At 39.3% G+C, this 20,280-nt stretch overlaps 1 protein-coding gene across 1 annotated transcript; it reads left to right on the top strand.

The window, feature by feature from the left end:
- Window positions 1-4,786: 4,786 nt before the first annotated feature.
- LOC113025119 (mixed lineage kinase domain-like protein) lies at window positions 4,787-19,440 on the top strand. Its single transcript, XM_026172561.1, has 12 exons — window positions 4,787-4,817; window positions 8,195-8,375; window positions 9,148-9,586; window positions 12,422-12,520; window positions 13,616-13,793; window positions 14,116-14,216; window positions 15,288-15,423; window positions 15,601-15,685; window positions 15,768-15,919; window positions 18,393-18,442; window positions 18,958-19,098; window positions 19,200-19,440. Exons 3-12 carry the CDS (start codon window positions 9,154-9,156, stop codon window positions 19,247-19,249), a joined length of 1,425 nt encoding a protein of 474 aa, XP_026028346.1. The 5' UTR covers window positions 4,787-4,817; window positions 8,195-8,375; window positions 9,148-9,153; the 3' UTR covers window positions 19,250-19,440.
- The last annotated feature ends 840 nt before the right edge of the window (window positions 19,441-20,280 follow it).

Below are 20,280 nucleotides of genomic sequence, written 5' to 3'. Positions count from 1 at the left end.
CGTGAACCAAACTGTCAGTGAAATGCCTGATGTGTCTGGTGTAATATATCCTGAATAATGAAGAAAACTATGGATGTTTTTGTCTTTACACCACATTTGACTCTGACAAGACAGACGGCATAATTATGCATATACTTGTCATTTTCATAAATCAATCTTGTCATTTAAAACTCTTTGACATTTCCCAACATGAATGCTTCCTGTATGCTTGCATTTAGGAGAAATGGGTGGTATTTCTAGGCTCGAAGGTAAATATCATTTCCGTGAAGGCATTCTTTTCGGAAAACAAACTCACTGTAAAGAGTTTAAAGGTACAAATGTGCATGCAGCACTGTGACGTATCCTGCTTAGTTTTATACTAGTTCAACATTTAAATGTTCCAAGTTTATCGATGTAATCTATATTTAAACAGCCCCTCCTGATTACCCCCTCCTAATGCACATATAGCTCTAACAATCAGACACAGACAGTCTCACATCAGACACCAAGAGGGTATCTCCCAAAAACTGCCCTATGACCAACAAATAACTCTTCATGTCCCTGCATGAAATGGGCCTGCGAGGCCTGCAGATCATGTCTTCAAGGGAGCTCTTAGTGTCCATCACAAACGCAGGTGAAGAAAACTAGTTTCACTTTCCATATCAGAAAAGCAGATTTTGCTGATATCACTTAAGCAAATTAAGTAATAAAATATAGTTTTCTTTTTCTTTAATTGATTGATGGATTGAAGAATTTATTGCAGTTGCCTGCCAGCAAAATTAGATCTCTTTATACATATAATACACAAACATCACAATGGGGAAACAGGTCAGAACAGTTAGCACAAAGAACATAATGAAATGTATAACACAGAAGGTAATGGGCTAATGCATATAAAACGAACACTCTTCCTATTTTCAAGTTACAAAAAAGAGCTATAAGAATTATAAACCAATCAAACTATATAGAACCAACTAACATTTTGTTTATTAATCTGAATACCCTGAAATTTTATGATTTAGTTGAATATAAAATGGCACAGATAATGTATAAAGCACAAAATAACTTGCTTTGCCCGAGTACTCAGAAGCTGTTCAAAGTCAGAGAGAGTCAATATGACTTAAGGGGAACAGATTTCTTTTAAAAAAACAAGATAAGGACAAATATAAAGCAGAGATGTGTTTCTGTTAGAGGAGTTAACCTGTGGAATAGTTATGACAGCGATTTAAAAAGGTGTAATTCATTTTCCTTGTTTAAAAATATGTTTAAAAATAGAGTATTAGAAAAATATATAAATCAAGAATGAAAAGAGCAAAAAAACCAAAAAAAACCCCCCCAAAAAAAAAAACAACAACTCTTGATTCTTTTGCTTTGATGTAGTTACTTAACTAAGGTGGAAAGTTTTTTGTTTTTCTTGTTTGTTTTTGCTTTGATTTATTATTTGCTTCGAGCCCTGTGTACAGGAGCTCCATGCAAAAAGATCTTTTGTTAAAAGGGTTGGCGTAATAAGCAAATGCTTCAGCCGATACCTTTTGATTAGCCTTGTCTCATGCTTTCTTGCTTTGCGGTAGATCTTTGTTCTGTCTTCACTGAGATATTTGAATGCTAATCAATAAAATCAAATCAAACAAACAAGACGGTGTCACTAGGGATGGGTATCGTTTAGGTTTTATCCGATACCAGTACCAAACCGGTACTTTTGAAACGGTGCCGGTGCTTAAATGGTGCTCGAACCGGTGCTTAAAGAATGGAGAACACAAACTTTGTCCAAAAACCTCTCATGTTTAGCTGTTTTTTTGTAAAAAGACAAAGTACTCTTTCCAACACTATATACTAACTGAACAAATATACTAAGTGAACAGTTAGCATATCTCTGTATTTAATGACTCTAATCTGTTGCACATCCATTCAGACTCAGGCTTTCTGCATAGCCGGTTGATGCATGTCCTTCCTTACTGTCCAACCTCACATGCACATCACATTCACTATAAGGATTTTCCTTTGCCATCACTCTCATTGCCAAGTCTCCCAGTAGTGCTGTCTACTTCCTTCTTTTTCAGCCTCTTCCTTTAAATACTTTACTTCCACCACCAAGTTTCCTTGCCTTCTCTCCTCTGTCCAGAGAATACAACAAACACCTTCTTGGCAGTTTCCGTCACCACTCCAGCTGTACTTTCCCAGCACACAACAACCTTGTTGTTTATTCCTGCATGACTGCACATTCTTAATAAGATGACAGGAGAATATAGTTACTTCAGTAAAATTATTAATATGACATTAAGATAATACATTACAAGTAAGAAGCTGACATTTAAAATTCTAATTAAGTAAAAGTTTTTCATGATTATTATATTTATCTTTATTATTTTATACTTTATAAATATCATCAGCATAATACTTGGGAAAACTTTGAGTACTTTAGCAACCTAGCAGAATTGTGACAGTGAGTAGAACTGAATATGAAGTAAAAATATGAGCCTTTTTATTGTAAATATTAACATAATATTTAATTATCTGTTAAACCAACCACATTTAATGAGCAACACATTCACAAAAAGATGAGCAGCCCAAGATGTCTTAAGGAAAATAACAGGAAAGGTTTTCCACATTTATTACATCTACTGACTTTTACATCACAATCAATTTACAGATCAAGGTTGATCTATGAAGGCACAAACACTTCACCTGCAGTCTGATTTGGACATTAAACAATGCGACTGACAAAATTAGAAACTTTTATTTTACTGCATATTGATTGAGGAAGCCATATCCTTCCACTGTTTTCTAAAATATGTCTGCATTTTTCTGTGTAAAACACTTTTAGATGTTCAGAGTTAAGTGTCATGCCTGAGATACTCGCTCACAGATTTGCACTGAATTGTCAGCAGACTCTAAAGAGCATCTGGGGAATCTGCTGCTGTTACCTACAACTAGCCAATCATGAAGGCAGTCCTCTCCTCAGGGACCTGCTATTGTGGCACCTCTACTCAGGACCAGTTTAATATCAATTCAAATAGAGACCCTCGACATCTAACTAGGTTCAGAAAGAGGTTTTGATTTGGGACTCACAAAAGGAGCTGGCTTGAAAATGAACAACTGGCACCTTCATTGCCTCAGTACAACTCATAAACACATACAATCACAGTCAACCAAATTGCACACTAATAGTGCTTTTTAAGGGTGAATAGATGGAAATCAAAACAAAATAAAATAAGACACTGAAACAAAAAGACTGACTGAATTGTCCTTTAAAGTTTGTTGAAACCCAAACAGGTGTACTGTAAGGGAAATGTCCCTGTGCAGAACCTATTACCTACTGCCCAGGAAGGACTAACAGTGCATCGGCTTATCTGAAATTCAAGGTAGGGCTTGAATCAGTTCTTCAGGCAATCCCCATAATCCGATCACATGGCTGGTCACACCATTTCACCAACATCCAGGATCTCTTTTGGACTGGGCTCAGTGGTTCTCCAGAATCCTCTCTAGCAGTTCAAAATACAATCAACACAAATAGTGCACACCAATGAATTTCCATTGCATTTTGTGCTCATTAACCTCTTTTCCTCCAAAAGGATATTATCAAATATTATCCACATACTTAAGAATCTACTTGGATTCCAAATGTATTAATAACAAATGGTATTTCTTTTAGCTTTAACAAGTAACCACAGTTACAGTCAAATTATTTTATCACAATTATGTCACAGTAAAGAACATAAGCAGCTTAAACAGTAATAACCACTGTTTACAATGAAAGTGACATTTATCAATCTTACATCTTAACAAGCAAATGCAACTTAATTTACAGTACAAACACTTGAAATGTGCTGTTTCTATTAAAACTGAACCATTTTAATACAGACAGAGCAAGTACTTATAGTTGAATACCTCCCTGATTGTGATATGGCTTGGGGGGCAAATAGCAGCTAGCATCACACCTAGCATCGGCAGTAACATCAGTAGCTTAAAACGTTCAACACTTACACCACACTGTATAAACAACGAGACAAATAAAACGACACAAAGCTCCCGATTGTTTGTTTTCCAAAGGTTTCTGAGCTTAATCGGTTAGTAAAATAAGCTTAACAGGAAGCTAACGGAAGGATTTGACTCACCGGGAATTTCCAACACAAATAACTCGACTGATGTTATTCCCTTATTGGTCAGAGTTCGGGGCCTAATAAAACAGTAGTTTAATAGCATTGATATGTAAAAATAATTTGGTCTCATTAACTGGTTTGCAGCACCGCATACCGAGATATTTTCTGCCCGTGCTCACACACACACTTGACCGTAATTTGAGGGAAACTCTCACAGGAAGAGACAGACACTGCTTCCTGCGCACGAGACGCAAGACTGCATTAAAGCGCCCCCTTGTGACAATAGTAGGCTATAGCTTTAGATGACAAAACGGGATTTTGTAGCCCTAAATTTCGCGCAGTTACACTGTGCTATCAAGTTGCTTGACCATTACGCAACTTAAATTTAGTCCCAACTTATCACATATGATTAGGTGATGTATTTGTGAATCAATACAAGTTTGTGACATGTTCTTTTAAATGACTCAACCTAATAAATTAACAAGACACTGTGCTACATCGAGAAATATAGAAACCAGGATATTATTATTATTATTATTATTATTGCTGCTCAACAGTAGCCGGGGGTGGAGCTTAGCAAATGCGTCAGACGCATTTAGAATGCGTTTTGTTCAAATGAATGTTAGCATTTATGGAAACAAACACATTTTGAAGAATGCTGGCAGAGCTGGTACATGTACTTTGGATTACAGAGGAGAAAAAGAGAGGAGAGGAAAGAAAAAAAGATTATTTTTTAAGGTAAGGACCGCTCGACAAGTGACATTTGCTAAGGTGGAATTATTAAGGGAACATGCAGTGTTCACGTTAATGTTAAACTTTTCTAAACACAGTGTGGAGGGGCTCGGAGTGGGTAATCTGGTGCGCGTGCGAGAGGTGGTCCGGATTGAGTGGTGGCTGGGTGTGGCACCCTCTCGCACGCGCAGGAGGGGCTCCGAGTGGGTAATCTCGTATGCCTGCGAGGATGAGCTTGAATTGTATATCATGGCGTGGGAGCAGCGCCCTTTTCGCGCATACGTTCCTGAGTGCGCGTGCGAGAGGTGTCCTGGATTGAGTGGTGGCTGGTTGTGGTGCCTTCTCGCGCGCGTGTAAAGGGGCTCGGAGTGGGTAATCTGGTGCGCGTGCGAGAGGTGGTCCGGATTGAGTGGTGGCTGGTTGTGGTGCCTTCTCGCGCGCGTGTAAAGGGGCTCGGAGTGGGTAATCTGGTGCGCGTGCGAGAGGTGGTCCGGATTGAGTGGTGGCTGGGTGTGGAACCCTCTCGCACGCGCAGGAGAGGCTCAGAGTGGGTAATCTTGTGCACCTGGATTTTATGTGGGAGCAGCGCCCTTTCGCACATTAGCGAGAGGGCGCTGCTCCCACGCGTTTTTCCTGTCCCTGCGGGAGCAACAGGAACTAAAGGAGGAGCAGGAGCGGCTGGAGAAGCGACCGGAGAAGCAGGACCTGCCGGACGAGCAGCCATCATTAATAAATGCAACATCATATCAAAATAATAAAATCAGTGTCATTCATAAAGTTGAAGTTGTGTCACTTCAGTCTTCAGCACTTCCTCAAAACATGAAGAAATCCTTTCTCCTTACAAATATCTCAAGGTTTTATGACAACATGATTCTTTGATTAAAATTCATTGTTTACGGTTATTTGTTAGGTGTGGCTGTGTGCAGGCAGGAATAGGACCCAAGGTGCAGACTCCGGAGACAGATGTGAACTCAAAACAACTTTAATGTTAAACTCAAATATAACATAACTGGAAAAATCAAAATAAACTTACACCGGAGGAATGACAGCACACACAGCTAGGAAAACGGTAGGTCGCGACACTGACACAGAGAAACACAGGGCTTAAATACACAGAGGGAGTAATCAGGGAATGAATAACAGGAGGGAAATACAGCTGGGGCAAATCAGAACTGACGAGACAAAAGGAAGCGTAAACTGAACACACTAAGACAGAGACCTTCAAAGTAAAACAGGAAACACATAACATAGACTCACATGCAGGCACTACAGAGGGAACAGAGACGTGGGACCAGGGCAGACACAAACACTGACTGAACACGGGGATATAGGAACTAAGGATACATAGAGACGCGAACTAGACAAGGGGATGCAGGTGATAGGGGAGACAGAGCAACTAAAGAAGACAGAGACATAAACCATAAGACGGAACTCAAAGAAACCAAAAACTAGAATTTATAAATAATAACATTAACTCAAAAACCCTGGGTCGACGACCCAGGCATCCTAACATTATTGGTAAATATTGACCCTTGAACCACATCTTCACACTTCAACAACACTGATACACACTGTGAATGTGTATGCCAGTGTTGGTGGTCATCTCAAGTTCACTGTACAGATAAATCCTGTGAGTCTTTGGCACACCTTTGCGTTCATTGAACGTCTTCTTCCTTTTGATCAACTGATGGTCAAGTGTGTGGTGTTCCTGTGGATAACCAATCCTCCTGACATCACCACCGCGTTGCTTTTATAGGAAAATATGTGAAAGGAAAAATGACACAACAGCAACAAAGACAAAACAATGTTTACAATTAAATACATGAAATACTTTTAGGTTCATGGTCATTCAGTTGGCCAAAGAACCCATCTACTTATACAAAAATCCATGAGCAACACAATGTTTGGAGTAAAGCACTTTTAAGCGGGGGTTAAATATACAAATAGATTAGTAAATAGTGACAAAGTAAATTTATGTTCATGTGTGTGTGTCAGTGTAATTCAATGTAGTCTGATATTTTCAACAAACTTCAGTGCTCTTTGAAAATTCCCCAAAGTATGCTTGTCATGGTCCCCGTGTCTCTCTGGCTGGCTCAAGCTGGCGACAGGTTTTTCTCTCTCTATTTAATGATTAAATAGCATTGATTTAATTACCCTGAACCCCCCCTTCCTGACCAGGTTACGGTCCTTTCCTGAGTTTCCGGTGTGTTGTGGCGTTTGTGCGGAGGAGCTGCGGCGGTCATTGTGCTGAAGAGAAAGCGTGTATGTTGATTCCCCCCTCTCCCTGGAGCCCTGGACCCCCACCCAACTAACTGTACATATCTATAGCACTGAGATGTTCCCCGTTGTAAATAAACTGTCTTCTTTTGTTTGCAAAGAACTCTGTCGAGTCCGTCCGGTAGCCATGACAGTGTTGTTCAGAAGAAAAAGGAAAAGATGAAATCTCTACATGGGCCAAATCTGAGTCAGGCTAGTTTGTTTATTAAGGATGTGCTTTGTTTCATACAGTAAAACAAAAACAGTTTATTATGCTTTATTTAGTGAGGAGGCAAAGATTTGGGTTTATGTTTAAAGGAGAAAAACGTTGCTAAAGTGAAGTAAAACAGACTGATAATCAAATAAAGACACAGTGCGGAAACGGAACATGATAAATGGTAAATGGCCTGCATTTGTATAGCGCTTTTCTAGTCCATAGGACCCCAAAGCGCTTTACACTACATTCAGTCATTCACCCATTCACACACACATTCACAACATGATAAATGTCAGTGTTACACATTTAAAATATACCACCATTCGTCTGTGTTTAAGTATCCTAATATCTTAGACCGTATTTAAATTCACTGAGATATTAAATGAAAACGATCCAGCACTTACGTACAGATATTTTTCACTCTAGCAGACACTTGTGTTAAACAGATCCTTTAATTTTAGTACAGGTTCTGTAATGTAAGTACAGAAAATTAAAAAGTAGCTCTTCTGATGACATTTCTGGGGTCTCCTCCTCCTGTGTGACCAAACATAACATGTATCAGCTGCTCGCTATCGTAGATGGTGTCCAGAAACAATAGGGACTTTCTAAATAACTGCCAAACTTTCAATGGAAATCCTTTTCTTGGTGTGTCTGCGTGTGTATGAGACAAAGAGACAGTTAGAATCCATATTAATTTTATGTGAAATTAAATATTAAATTGAGTGCTTAGAGCAGTCTGAAGCCTCGGTATTTAGCTTAAAGGAAATACTTGTACAGACACAGACCTTTTATTGTTTTAGTGTGTGGCTAAAACACAGCTGACCACTTTTGCTACACTTGCTGAGAGACTGAAATCGTTATTAATCAGGAAGCCTCCATCCCCCACAGTGATTTCTACTTCTGCTTCCAGGATAAAGCAGAGTAATCCAGGCCTGTCAGAGGAGCACAGGGGACCAGGAAAGGCGTGTTTATCTGTCAGACAGAAACAGGAAGCAACGAGGAGCAGTGCCACAGTTCAAGGCGATAGAGGCGGTTTCATTTTCTTATAGCATTTAAACTCGGCACACACCTGCACAAAGACAGGAAGACAGGTAAACTAGCTTTCTGCTTTCTTCTTATCTTGCTCTCACAGCAGGTCTTTTCCCATTTGATGACTCTGTGAAGAAACAAGTTTAAACATTTACAGAAAAGCTGCACTTCCTGCTGTGTAGTGATTCTGTTGTGTGTACGTCAGGATGTGTGCGTACTCCAGGGTCGTTTTTTCTTGTTCTTTGATTTTGTTTAAACTGAACCCTCAGTGAGAATTTGAGGGAAATCTTCTCTGAGTGTCTGCTGCAGCACAGTTTTAACTCTTTCACAGAGGAAGAATGAGGGGGGAGTACATCAAAGTGTTGGACACCTGTTACTTTCAGATTTCTGTTTGAGACTGGATCAGTTTAAGAATAAACATCACGGTTCAGGTAAACAAAAATCATTGGGTATTGTGTAAGAGCGGTCAAAACAGAGAAGTTAGAGAAATCCAGAGGGACTATATTTACAGGCGCATCTGTGGTTAAGTCTGAAAAAGTCTAAATTATTTCAGCTCTTTAATAGTTTTCATTAGCCATTTTTAAAATGATGGTTGGTTTCTTCATTTCAATTTAGTTTTAATTCATTCCAGACTCTGGAAATCGATGCATCACGTTTCTCTACAAAAACGATACTAATGCTTAAGGAAAAGAGCTATGATTCTAGATCGAAGTTAGACTTGTTTGATTTTTTCTTGTTACTTCAACTCATTCAAAATAAATAATATTGTACTCAGATTTTTTTTTCAGTTTCAGTTTATTCTGTATAAACTGTCCATCCTCTCTGTCTCTTTAGCTTGTCATGGACTTTGTAGATCCCATCCTGTCCATCGCCTCACAGATCTATGACCTGGTTGAGAATGTGAAGGCCAATAAAAAGCGCTGCCGACGTGTTTGTAACCGAGTCAAAGCCTTGGAGAAGCTGGTGAAGTCCATCAAACGGACGCCTCCAGGGGTAGAGAAACCTCTGAGAGAACTGTCCGTCACTCTTCAATCAGCACAGGAACTTATCAGAAAATATGCCTCAGCCAATTTGGTGGAGCGCATCCTAAACTCCAGCAACCATGGAGACGAGTTCAACAGTGTGAACGAACGGCTCAACGATGCCTTCCAGGTGCTGTCTGGAGCTTTGCAGGTGGAGCAGGGGAACATGCTGTATGAGGTATTTAAACAGACGACCAGAGAGAAAGAAGATCAGTTGGATGGGAGGGAGGACGACGCAGAACTGAAGACATGTGAGGGGAAACTGATTATGGATTTGCTTTTGTAGAGAGATTTGAGCAGAAACAATTAACTACTTGGTCTCAAATGTGATACTTGTCCATTGTTATGCAGGGATAAGTGGACCAAGAGAGCAGGATCTTTACCAGAAAGTTTCCTAATTTTGTTTACAGCTAACAAGTGTGTGTCTATGAAGAGGACTGAAAGTCAGACCCACAATCTTAAAATGAGTTCTTGAGTGAATTGGGAGCCAGTGCAGCTGGAGCAGCAACAGATTTGGTCAGAAGCCTTTCAGCAGAGATCTGAACAACCTGCAGACAATCCAGGGAGCTTTTGCTTAGACAAGTAAACAGTGAATTACAATAATCCAAACGTGATGAAATAAGTGCATTACTAACATTTCCCCATTCTAGAGTGATATAATGGGACTTAACATTGCAATATTTCTTACATGATATAAACAAGAGTGAACCAAAGATTTATAAAGAGAGCTGGGGATTTATAATTACTAATAATTAAATGCAGAGAGGTGTATAAACATTTAGTGAGTGAAAAAAAGTGACTGAAGAAGAAACACTCAATGCATCATGGGAATCTCCCAGCAGTCCACACCTATTGCAGCATAACTAAGGGAGGATTCAGGGTCACCTGGTCCAGCCCTAACTATATGCTTTAGCAAAAAGGAAAGGTTTAAGCCTGATCTTAAAAGTAGAGATAGTGTCTGTCTCCCGAATCCAAACTGGAAGCTGGTTCCACAGAAGAGGGGCCTGAAAACTGAAGGCTCTGCCTCCCATTCTACTTTTAAATACTCTAGGAACAACAAGTCGGCCTGCAGAGCGAGAGCCAAGTGCTCTAATAGGGTGATATGGTACTACAAGGTCATTAAGATAAGATGGGGCCTGATTATTTAAGACCTTGTAAGCAGAGATGGGCAGTAACGCGTTACAAGTAACGCGTTACTGTAATCTGATTACTTTTTTCAAGTAACGAGTAAAGTAAGGAATTACTATTGCAAAAACAGTAATTAGATTACCGTTACTTTCCCGTAGGAACGCTGCGTTACTGCGTTACTAAAACCGTGATTTTTTGCCAGAATGTCTCACGACGGTGACGTAAGCAGTGCCCCGTTAGTGACAACAGCTGTGTGCAGATCAACAATGGATCACATATCGATTGTGGGAGAGAGTATGAGCGTGCAGCGTTTAAAGTGTGGAAGTACTGACCTTACTTTGAGTTTGATTCCATAAAAAGTGACAAAAACATTAGTGTCCGTTGTGCGTGGGAAGAAAACTTCTTTTTACACCAAAAAAACCCCTAAACTTCCGAGCAAGCACCCAGTGCGCTACCACGTAATGGGAAATTCACAGAGAAACTCGCGGATTCTTCAACTGACCGCGGCACACCTGCACGAGGGTAAACCTCCGCCTACCTCAGTCCTGCTTTACAGGTAAAAATAGAGCAACAGGACCGCTGAGTCTTTGACTTTATTTATTTTCTGCTGTGTTTTACTTGCATCTATTTGAAAGAGTGAAGTGTAAACACAAAAAATATTTTATTTTATGTGCTGGAATGTGCAGAAAATAGGTTTAAATGTTAAACAAATTTCTTCAAGTCAGAGAATGTTGCATATAATAAAATTTTTGCTTGATGCATAAAGTTAAAAGATTAAAACTAATAAAACAAGTTTTAAAAACAGACTTTTCCATTTGATTACATTTTGTATGATGGATTATGTAGAAAAAGTAGAATTGGGCTGAAAGATCTATCACTTTATCACCTCTTCAGGTTGTAAATCGTGTTTTTAAAAAGTAACTAAGTAACTAAGTAATTAATTACTTTTGAAAATAAGTAATCAGTAAAGTAATGGGATTACTTTTTGGGGAAGTAATCAGTAATTAGTTACTGATTACTTTTTTCAAGTAACTTGACCAACACTGCTTGTAAGTGAGGAGCAGGATTTTGAATTCTGGATTTAACAGGGAGCCAATGAAGGGGAAATCTGCTCTCTCTTTCTAGTCCCTGTCAGGACTAAAAAGTCCAGCCTGGAAGTAATAAATGCATGAACTAGTTTTTCAGCGTCACTCTGAGACAGGATATTTCTCATTTTAGAGATGTTGCGCAAATGGAAGAAAGCAGTCTTACATGTTTGTTTAATATGTGCATTGAAGGACATGTCCTGGTAAAAAGTGACTCCAAGGTTCCTCACAGTGTTACTGGAGGCCAAGGTAATGCCATCCAGAGCAAGAATCTGCTTAGATACCATATTTCTAAGACTTTCTGGGCCGAGTAAAATAACCTCAGTTTTATCTGAAATCAGAGGCAACAAATTAGAGGTCATCTATAATTAACCTTAGTGTGTGAAGAAGAACTTATATGAACAAAGTTGAGCCTTTTAGATGGTTATAATTCAAATTGGCATGTGTCAGTTATACTGCATTTGTCCAAAACGGCTGTAAGCTGCTTAGCTACAGCCTTTTTATAAAATCTTAGCAATAAACTGTAATTTTGAGATTGGTCTTTATCTGCCAAGAAGTGAAGGACCAAGCTTGTTTGTTTTGGGGTTTTTTTTATCTGTGGATGACAGCATTCTTAAAATAAGGAGGGATTTGGCCAGAGAGCAGTGAGGTGCTGATTATAGTGAGCACTCAGGGACCACTAGCCTGAAAGACATTTTTCAACAAAGACACAGATAAAATGTTGAGAACAGGAAGTTGTTTTTTTCTTTCAAGAAAAAACATTTTCACAATATTTGAGGTAAAGCAGGAGTAACGATATCAGTAATGTTGTCAAATTAGATCCTAGAGTTTGGATGGGGAATCAGAGTATGGCTTTCTCTGTTTGCTCTTCAGTGCTCCTGGACTACATGACGGATCAGCAAGAGAAAACCAACACCATGCTGAAACAGTTTGAGCATCTTAAAGTCAACGTGGAAAAAGTCGTGGAGATGTGTGAGTGCAGCACATATAGAGTTTCATTACGGATAGAAACAACTAAATCTGAAAAAACAAAGGCCCACCTGACCCCGTCAAAATCAGATGAATTTCACATCTACAGACCCTTAGAGTATATAGGGATGGGTCAGCCTCATAGGGTAACGTGAATTTATTTATTTAAAAGGGACAGCGCAGTTTAACATAGTTCAAGTGCAAGCCATGAAACTGATGTGCCGCACAGGTTTATAGCTACTGCTAATTTTCAACAATTGTCCCTTGTTGGGCTTACAATCTAAATAGATACATTTTACAATAAAACATACATTTTCATAAAACCAAATTACATCATAAATACAATTACAGTTACTCGACAATAATTTTAAATGAAATTAAAATCATTAGTTAAAATGACTACATCTTTGATTTCCCTTTAACCACACGTTAACCTTCAATGTAAAAGATCTAATGTCTGTAATCAATTTGATATCGGTTGGAAGTGTGCTCCACAGATGGCGAGCCTTTATAGAAAAAGCTGACTGACCAAATGTAGATCTGCGATATAATATCTTGCAGTTGCCGTTCACCTTACTCCTAGTAATACGAATACTTATGAAGTATTTAATTTACTTCATAAGTAAATTAAATATTCAGATGAAAAAGCCATTTAAGCTCTTTTAAAAAGAGTGATTAAAAACTTCACATCCATGTCACAAATTAACAACTTGTCCTGTATTCAGGACAATTTTTCCATAACTAACTTTGGCCATTGGGCTCTATCAGTGTCTGACTAAACTGCAGCAGTTTAATGTCTGTGATGCAGAGAAACAAAAACAACGACTGGGAATCTGGATTTTTAATCACTGGAGGAAACTCCCAAAAGGCTCATACCACCATGAATTTGGGCAAACAAAATAAACAAAATAAACAAACTGCTGAACTGTGAATGGTTTATGTTTTGGTTTTTTTGCCTGTTTTATATTGTCTGTTTTACCTTTTTATTATTTGTTATGTGTAGCACTTTGTGAATCTGTCTAGAAAGGTGCTACATAAATTTTAAAAAATGTATTATTTATATAATTTACTGACAAGTTTTTTTTCTTCTTTTTACAGTGAATAAGCCCAGCATCACTAGTGTGGACATCCGAATGATTAAACCACAGGAGCTAAAGTACAAACATCCCAAAAAGCCCTTCATGGAAACAGCAACCTCAGAGGTCTACAAAGGAGAATATCGTGGATTCACAGTTGCCATCAAGAGATATATCGACCCTGTGAACACCAACCTAGGGTCTGTGCCACAGTTCAGCTGCATACTGAGAAAAAAAAATAGATTTTTAGATTTTTTTTTACATAAAATAAGCAGTTCTATATAGTCAGAAGCCACCAATGAACTTAAATTCATTTGCAGACTTTGTTTATTCAGAAATACATTAAAACATTGGCTAGAAGAGAAATCTGTCTCCTAGAAACAAGGATTAAAGAATAATTTGATATGAAGGAGTTTAAACTAAACTTAAATTTGAGCTCAAACATTAGAATACTGTTTACGTGTATTTACATCGGTATGTATTCATTGACACCATAAAGGGTTTTTTTTTTACCATTTGCAGAAAGGTGCAGTCCATTTTCAACAAAGAAGTCGACACCATGAAGAGATTTGAGTCGCCCAACATCCTGCGAATGTTTGGTATCAGTATCCTGGGTGAGAATGGTGAGTTGAATGTAGCCTGTCAGTAACGTTGCAGACAGACAGAGGTGGTAAAACTTAGAGTCTAAGTCTTTACTTTGTCCCAGCTGATGTTTGGGAATATATGGTCTCATACAAATGTTCTTATTGAAGGATTCTGGTGGCATCCTCTAGGTCATTTGGTGCCAGTAGGTACCCATGTCATTGCTATCTGTCAGAGCTGATGAGTCTCCTGCAGGGAACAGTGCCATGGAGCTTGCACAAGCACTTTGTAACAAAACCACAGCAGACCCGATGATGTTTGCGTGCTTTTTAGCATTAACTTTATTTACACAGTCGGTCGCTGTTTGCAGGAACCTGAGGTGAAGAGACAACTATCTGACAAGGACTCAGGGAGAAGACGCAGACTATATACAGGAACAGGGATAACAAGGCATTCGTAAACTCAATCAAGACATTGTGCTTGTTTGGCAGAGCATATGATAAAGACTGAATCGTTCTTGTGGTCCTGTGTCTGTTTAAAAAAACAACAACAAGAGACAAGGAACAATTGGACCGTCCAATTTCCTAATATGCCACAGTTCCTTGTAGCATGTTAAGACATTGGACGGTCAGTGGCTATACTAAAATTATCGTATGTTATAATGTTTTTATTATAGCATGCTGATGTCAGTTTTCATGTCCCTGTATATTGTTGTGATATCTGGGTAAGGTAAAGTTTTTGCTGATTTTTGCATTTGGTGTGGCCTTGACCTGATTTTCATCTAAACAAATAGACAGACAGGCAAACAAATAAGGAAATAAGCCAATGGGACTGATTACATACCCCCTCCCTTTTGGGGGAGAACAAAAAATGAGAAGTAAAAACAAAGAAAGTCACATGAGAAGCTACAGTCCCCTTAAAAAACAAGTTTTCACAGAACTCTGTGCAGTCCTATAAAGACTTTCTGTAAAAATAAAACAGGAAGTAAAACAGGAAGTAAAATGAAGCAATTTTTCAAAATTATGAAGGAAGTGAAAATTAGAGATTACAACAAAAGATGGGGAAAAGTTTGCTATGAACTTGTAATAACTTGTCCTTGTGACTACCTGTAGGACCCAACCCTCAGTTCTTCATCATCATGGAGTACTGCGAGAAAGGAAGTCTTCGTCAGGTTCTGGACTCTGACTGCAGGCTGTCCTGGATCAGGAAAGCTCGTATGTGTTTCGATGCAGCACAAGGACTCTATCGGTCAGTGTTTCTGCTTTATTGACAAATTATTATATTATAAATAATTATTATAATTGCTTTTTTTTTAATCTTAGAAAGCACATTTAAAAAAGTCCAAACCAAACAGCAGGTGAGTCGCTGAGCCTGAGATGAGAATGTGTAGTTTATGCACTAATGTTTTTAACTGTCATATTTTAGACTACACAATACAGAAGAAAAATCTAAGGTGCACGGGTGCATCAACAGCAGCAAGTTCTTGGTGGCTGAAGGCTACACCGTCAAGGTACTGAGGGCAGTGCATGCTGGGATTCCTTGCAGTCCAAATTGAACAGCAGCAGCACTGATGATGTTGTTGTTCGTTTTAGCTCGGAGGTTTTGAGCTGGCAAAAACAGAGACGTCTCTGAAAAAGGTGAAGAAATCTACCAATGACGACGCAATCAGGTCCCTGTGCTACTACTCTCCCGAGAGGCTCAACAACATCAACCATCCTTACAGCAAAGAGTGTGAGATGTACAGGTGAGCACCAGCCTGGGATATGCTTCCACTCACACCAGCATTAAATGAGTTTTTGTTCAGCTGAAATGATGTGAAAAAGTTTTAGCACACTTACTGATTTATTATTTTTGGAATATTTGTCACAATGGCATGTTTAAAATTTTATATTAGACAAAGATAAGTTGAGCAAATCCAAAATGGTGTTTAAGTATGTCACGGTCTTGGTTACGAATGACGGAAGAAGGGAGCGGGAGATCGACAGACGGTTTGGTGTTACGGCTGCAGTGAGGCAGACACTGTACCGGTCTGTCGTGGTGAAGAAAGAGCTGAGTATAAAAGCAAAGCTCTCAATTTACCGGTTGATCTACGTCCCTTCCCTCACCTATGGTCACAAGCTGTGGGTAGTGACCGAAAGAACTGTAGTAACTGGATACAAGCAGCAGAAATGGGCTTCCTCTGAAGGGTGTCTGGCCTCTCCCTGAGAGATTGGGTGAGAAGTTCAGCCATCTGGGAGGGGCTCAGAGTGGAGCTGCTGCTCCTCCACATTAAATAGAGCCAGTTGAGGTGGTTCAGGCATCTGACACAGATGCCTCCCGTGTGGCTCGTCGGCAGTGTTGGGCAAGTTACTCATAAAAAGTAATTAATTATAGTTACAAGTTACTTCTTCAAAAAAAGTAACTGAGTTGCAATATTCTAAAAGTAATTAATTACTTGAAAAGTAACTATTGCGTTACTTTAAAAAACATTTAACCCTCTGGGGCCCAGGGTATAATTGGCCATTTTTAACTACTTTTGATTTTCCCTCCACGTTTTACCTTGTTTGGTATCATTGTTTTCAGCACAACCTCACGTGTCTGAATTTACAGTTATGTTTTCATTTTGACATACTGTATTAACACAATTGATCTAAAATCAGACAAAAAAACATAAACTCAGAGTAGAAAAAGTTATATTTTTACTGTAACAACCACAAACATGTTTAATGATCATATTTCATAACTTTAAATGCAAATATAAATGTCAATTTTAAAATCCTATGCACAAGTTTTGCAAACAACAAAGTTATTTGTATCCATTTACCTTTTACCTTGATTTTTTTAATAACCATTTCAAACTATTTACAGAACAATCAGCTGTTCTTCAATAAGATGCCACACAAATTATTTGTGCCACTCCAAAAATTTGTGTCCACTATAAAGGAGAACATCACAGCCTGATACCTGCAGGTCTGACAGCAGCAGGTGTATCACTCCTGTTTCTACCTGGAGACAGCAGTCGCCTCATTGTTCTGACACACAACACAAAACTATCCACAACACTACACACTAACTACACAAGACAACACATTAACTACACACCCCAAACACGCTAAACGTCACAGATTTCTCACATCTCAAAACTCGCTCTCTCTCTTTTTCTGCTCTCTCTCTCTCCGTCACTCCTAAAACTTCCCGTTTTTTTGTTTTTTAATTTTTGCTCATAAGCAGAGAGTGCTCGCCGCGCTGTCTTTAGACAGTAAACGTGACGAAACTATTGAGGAAAAAGCGCCGCGTATATCTTGTTTATCATGACTCTGGTTTTACGTGGCCGATCAATTTATAAACTGGTATAAATCACCTTGTTGCTTTGTCTTTAAGTGGTCATGTGATTGGCTCACCACGACTACTTTATTCTTCCTCAGTCAAACAGCAGCATTCATGCGAATGTTTTGCCCCCTTATGTCCAGCTGTTGTGCTAGACAGTGATCGTGATTACCGTCCGCGGGAGCGCGCAGCTGCTTAAAGCTGTAGCGCCCAGATTACTTACAGCTACTTCCGTGCAACTGATATAAGATGTGGTAAGCTGAACACAGCTTCAACCGTCTGTTTGTTGAAAAATAGTAACGGACCGCATTTTCTTGTTAGTAACTGTAACGGCGTTGTAACGATAGGAATAGTAATTAGTTAGATTACTCGTTATTGAAAAAAGTAACGCCGTTACTTGTAACGCCGTTATTCCCATCACTGCTTGTCGGTGAGGTGTTCCGGGCATGTCTCATGGGGAGGAGGCCCCATGGCAGACCCAGGAAAAGCTGGAGAGCTTATATCTCTCGGCTGGCCTGGGAACAGCTTGGTGTTCCCCTGGAAGAGCTGGTGGAAGCGGTTGGGGAGAAGGAGGTCTGGGCTTCTCTGCTTAGGCTGCTGCCCCTGCAACCCAGCCTCAGATAAGCGAAAGGGGATGATAGAAACTAAACTGAAACTAAACATAAAAATTTGAAACTAAACTGAAACAAGCAAACTCACTCTGGAAACTAAATGAAATTAAACTGAACTAAATAGAAACCAAATAGAAAAACTATAATATCCCTGATTTACAAGGTGGACCTGCTGGTGTGTTTCCACAACATCATCCTGCTGCATAACCTGGGTGAGTTTTAGGGCATGAACTGATCATGCCCAAATGCTTTAGAAAACGTTCCTTCTAAAACGTTCCTATTTTCATTGTTGTCTTTCAGCTTTGGAATCGTCCTGTGGGAAGTCGCAACCCGTAAGAAACCCTTTGAAGGTTTGTATCTGCTGAAAATCAACTTGTATTATCCTGGTATTAAACACTTCAAATAAGGCAGGTGGACTTCATTTTCTTTTGGGAAGACATTTGAACTGTATTCCAAGATGCTTATTCTGCTCTAAAAGCTGATTGAGCTACTATCTTAATGTCTCTGTATTACTGTAAGGGCTTTACTTAAAAATATACAAGGTGAAGGTGATTGCTGTGGTAATTTGGAGCTATATAAATAAAATTTAATTGAATCGAATTGAATAAATAATGGCACGGCATGGTAATGTCTCACAGAGCTGTCACACCTTGGCACATGTGACAGCAGTGGCCCAGGCCTTGATTCATACCTTGGTTCATGTGAAGTTTAATGACTCACATGCATACAGAAGTGAAATGTCTTCGCAAACCAAAATGAAATCCCATCGACTTCATTTTGAGTGCCTAACACTACCATGAACCTGAATCACTGAGAACTTGTGCAGTCAGGCATCCGTACCAAGTTGTCTGTACATGTTTTCCAGGTTTTTCAGATGAAGAAATTTATAGGAAGGCGTTAGAAGAGAAGTGCAAAGAGCCGCTTCCCGATGACTGTCCTCCAGAACTGGGTCAGCTAATAAACGAGTGCCGAGACTTCGATAGCTTCCAGAGGCCTTCAGCTGGAGGTGATAATAATAATAATGACTCCATCAGTATGTTCAGTTATCTTTCTGTGACTGTCGGGGTTCAGTTTACTAAATTTCTAACAATATTTTGTCTTCTGTAGTACTGGTGGATAGACTGCGCAGTGTGGTGGCACAGTTAGAGGACCAATGAAACTCTTCATCTGCCTTTCTGCTGGCCAGGCTCATCCTCAGGGGAGGAAATGCAGCTTTGAATAAAACTGGACTTTAACTTGTGGGCCACTAAATTGTATTTATATTCTACCTTTAGGGTACCTGGGTCGTTGACACAGTGATTTCAGTTTTGTACCTTTTTTTTAGTGTTCTCATCTTAGTTTATTTTTGTGAAGATTTTGGTTTTTGTTTTGCATTTCTATTTTTTCCCCAGTTCTTCTTGGTGTGTGTTTATGTGGTTCTCAAGTTTTGGCTTCCTTATTCCCTCTATTCTGTGTCCAGTCAGGCTCTGTGTCTGCCCTGATCCCACGTCTCTGTTCCCTCTGTTGCAGTGCCTGCTTGTGAGTCTGTGTCTGTAAGTTCAGTCTGTGTTTCCTGTTTTACTTTGAAAGTCTGTGTCTCATGTTAATGTGTCTGGTTTTGCTTCCTTTGTCTCGTTAGGCCTGATTTGCCCCAGCTGTGTTTCCTTTCTGTTTCCCATTCCCTGATTGCTCCCTCTGTGTATTTAAGCCCCGTGTTTCTCTTTGTCCGGGTTGCGATCTACCCTCGTTTCATGCTGTGTGTTCCGTCTGTCCGCTCGCTCGAGCTAGCGTAGTGATGGGTAGATGAGGCCTTGTGAAGTGTTTCAGCACATTCCCCAAACTGTATCGATACTGTGTCGACACAGTGTTGCTATTTTGCTCCATACTGACACCTGCTGGACCTTAAATATCATTGCAGGCAACTTACTTGAGACTCACAACAGACACTGATTCAATGACCTAGTCATATTTGTATACACTGTCCATGGAATCATTTTATATCTTTTACATTGCAAATATTGTAGACATCTTTAAATATATTGTGAATCACATTAAGCGAAAATTAAAACGAAAGTATTATGAATGTAATGTTACCCATTTAAATGTAATTGACTATTCAGAAAAATAAGTTTATCCAATGTTTTTGCATTCAGTCTATTGCGTTTTTTGGACACCATCTCCCTAGCTTTGGAAAAACACGCTCACAGGG

This window comes from Astatotilapia calliptera, chromosome 7 (genome assembly GCF_900246225.1).
Source record: "Astatotilapia calliptera chromosome 7, fAstCal1.2, whole genome shotgun sequence".
In the NCBI taxonomy this organism is placed as follows: domain Eukaryota; kingdom Metazoa; phylum Chordata; class Actinopteri; order Cichliformes; family Cichlidae; genus Astatotilapia; species Astatotilapia calliptera.
Note: the sequence above shows the minus strand (reverse complement) of the source record. Positions and strands in the feature narration are given on the sequence as shown.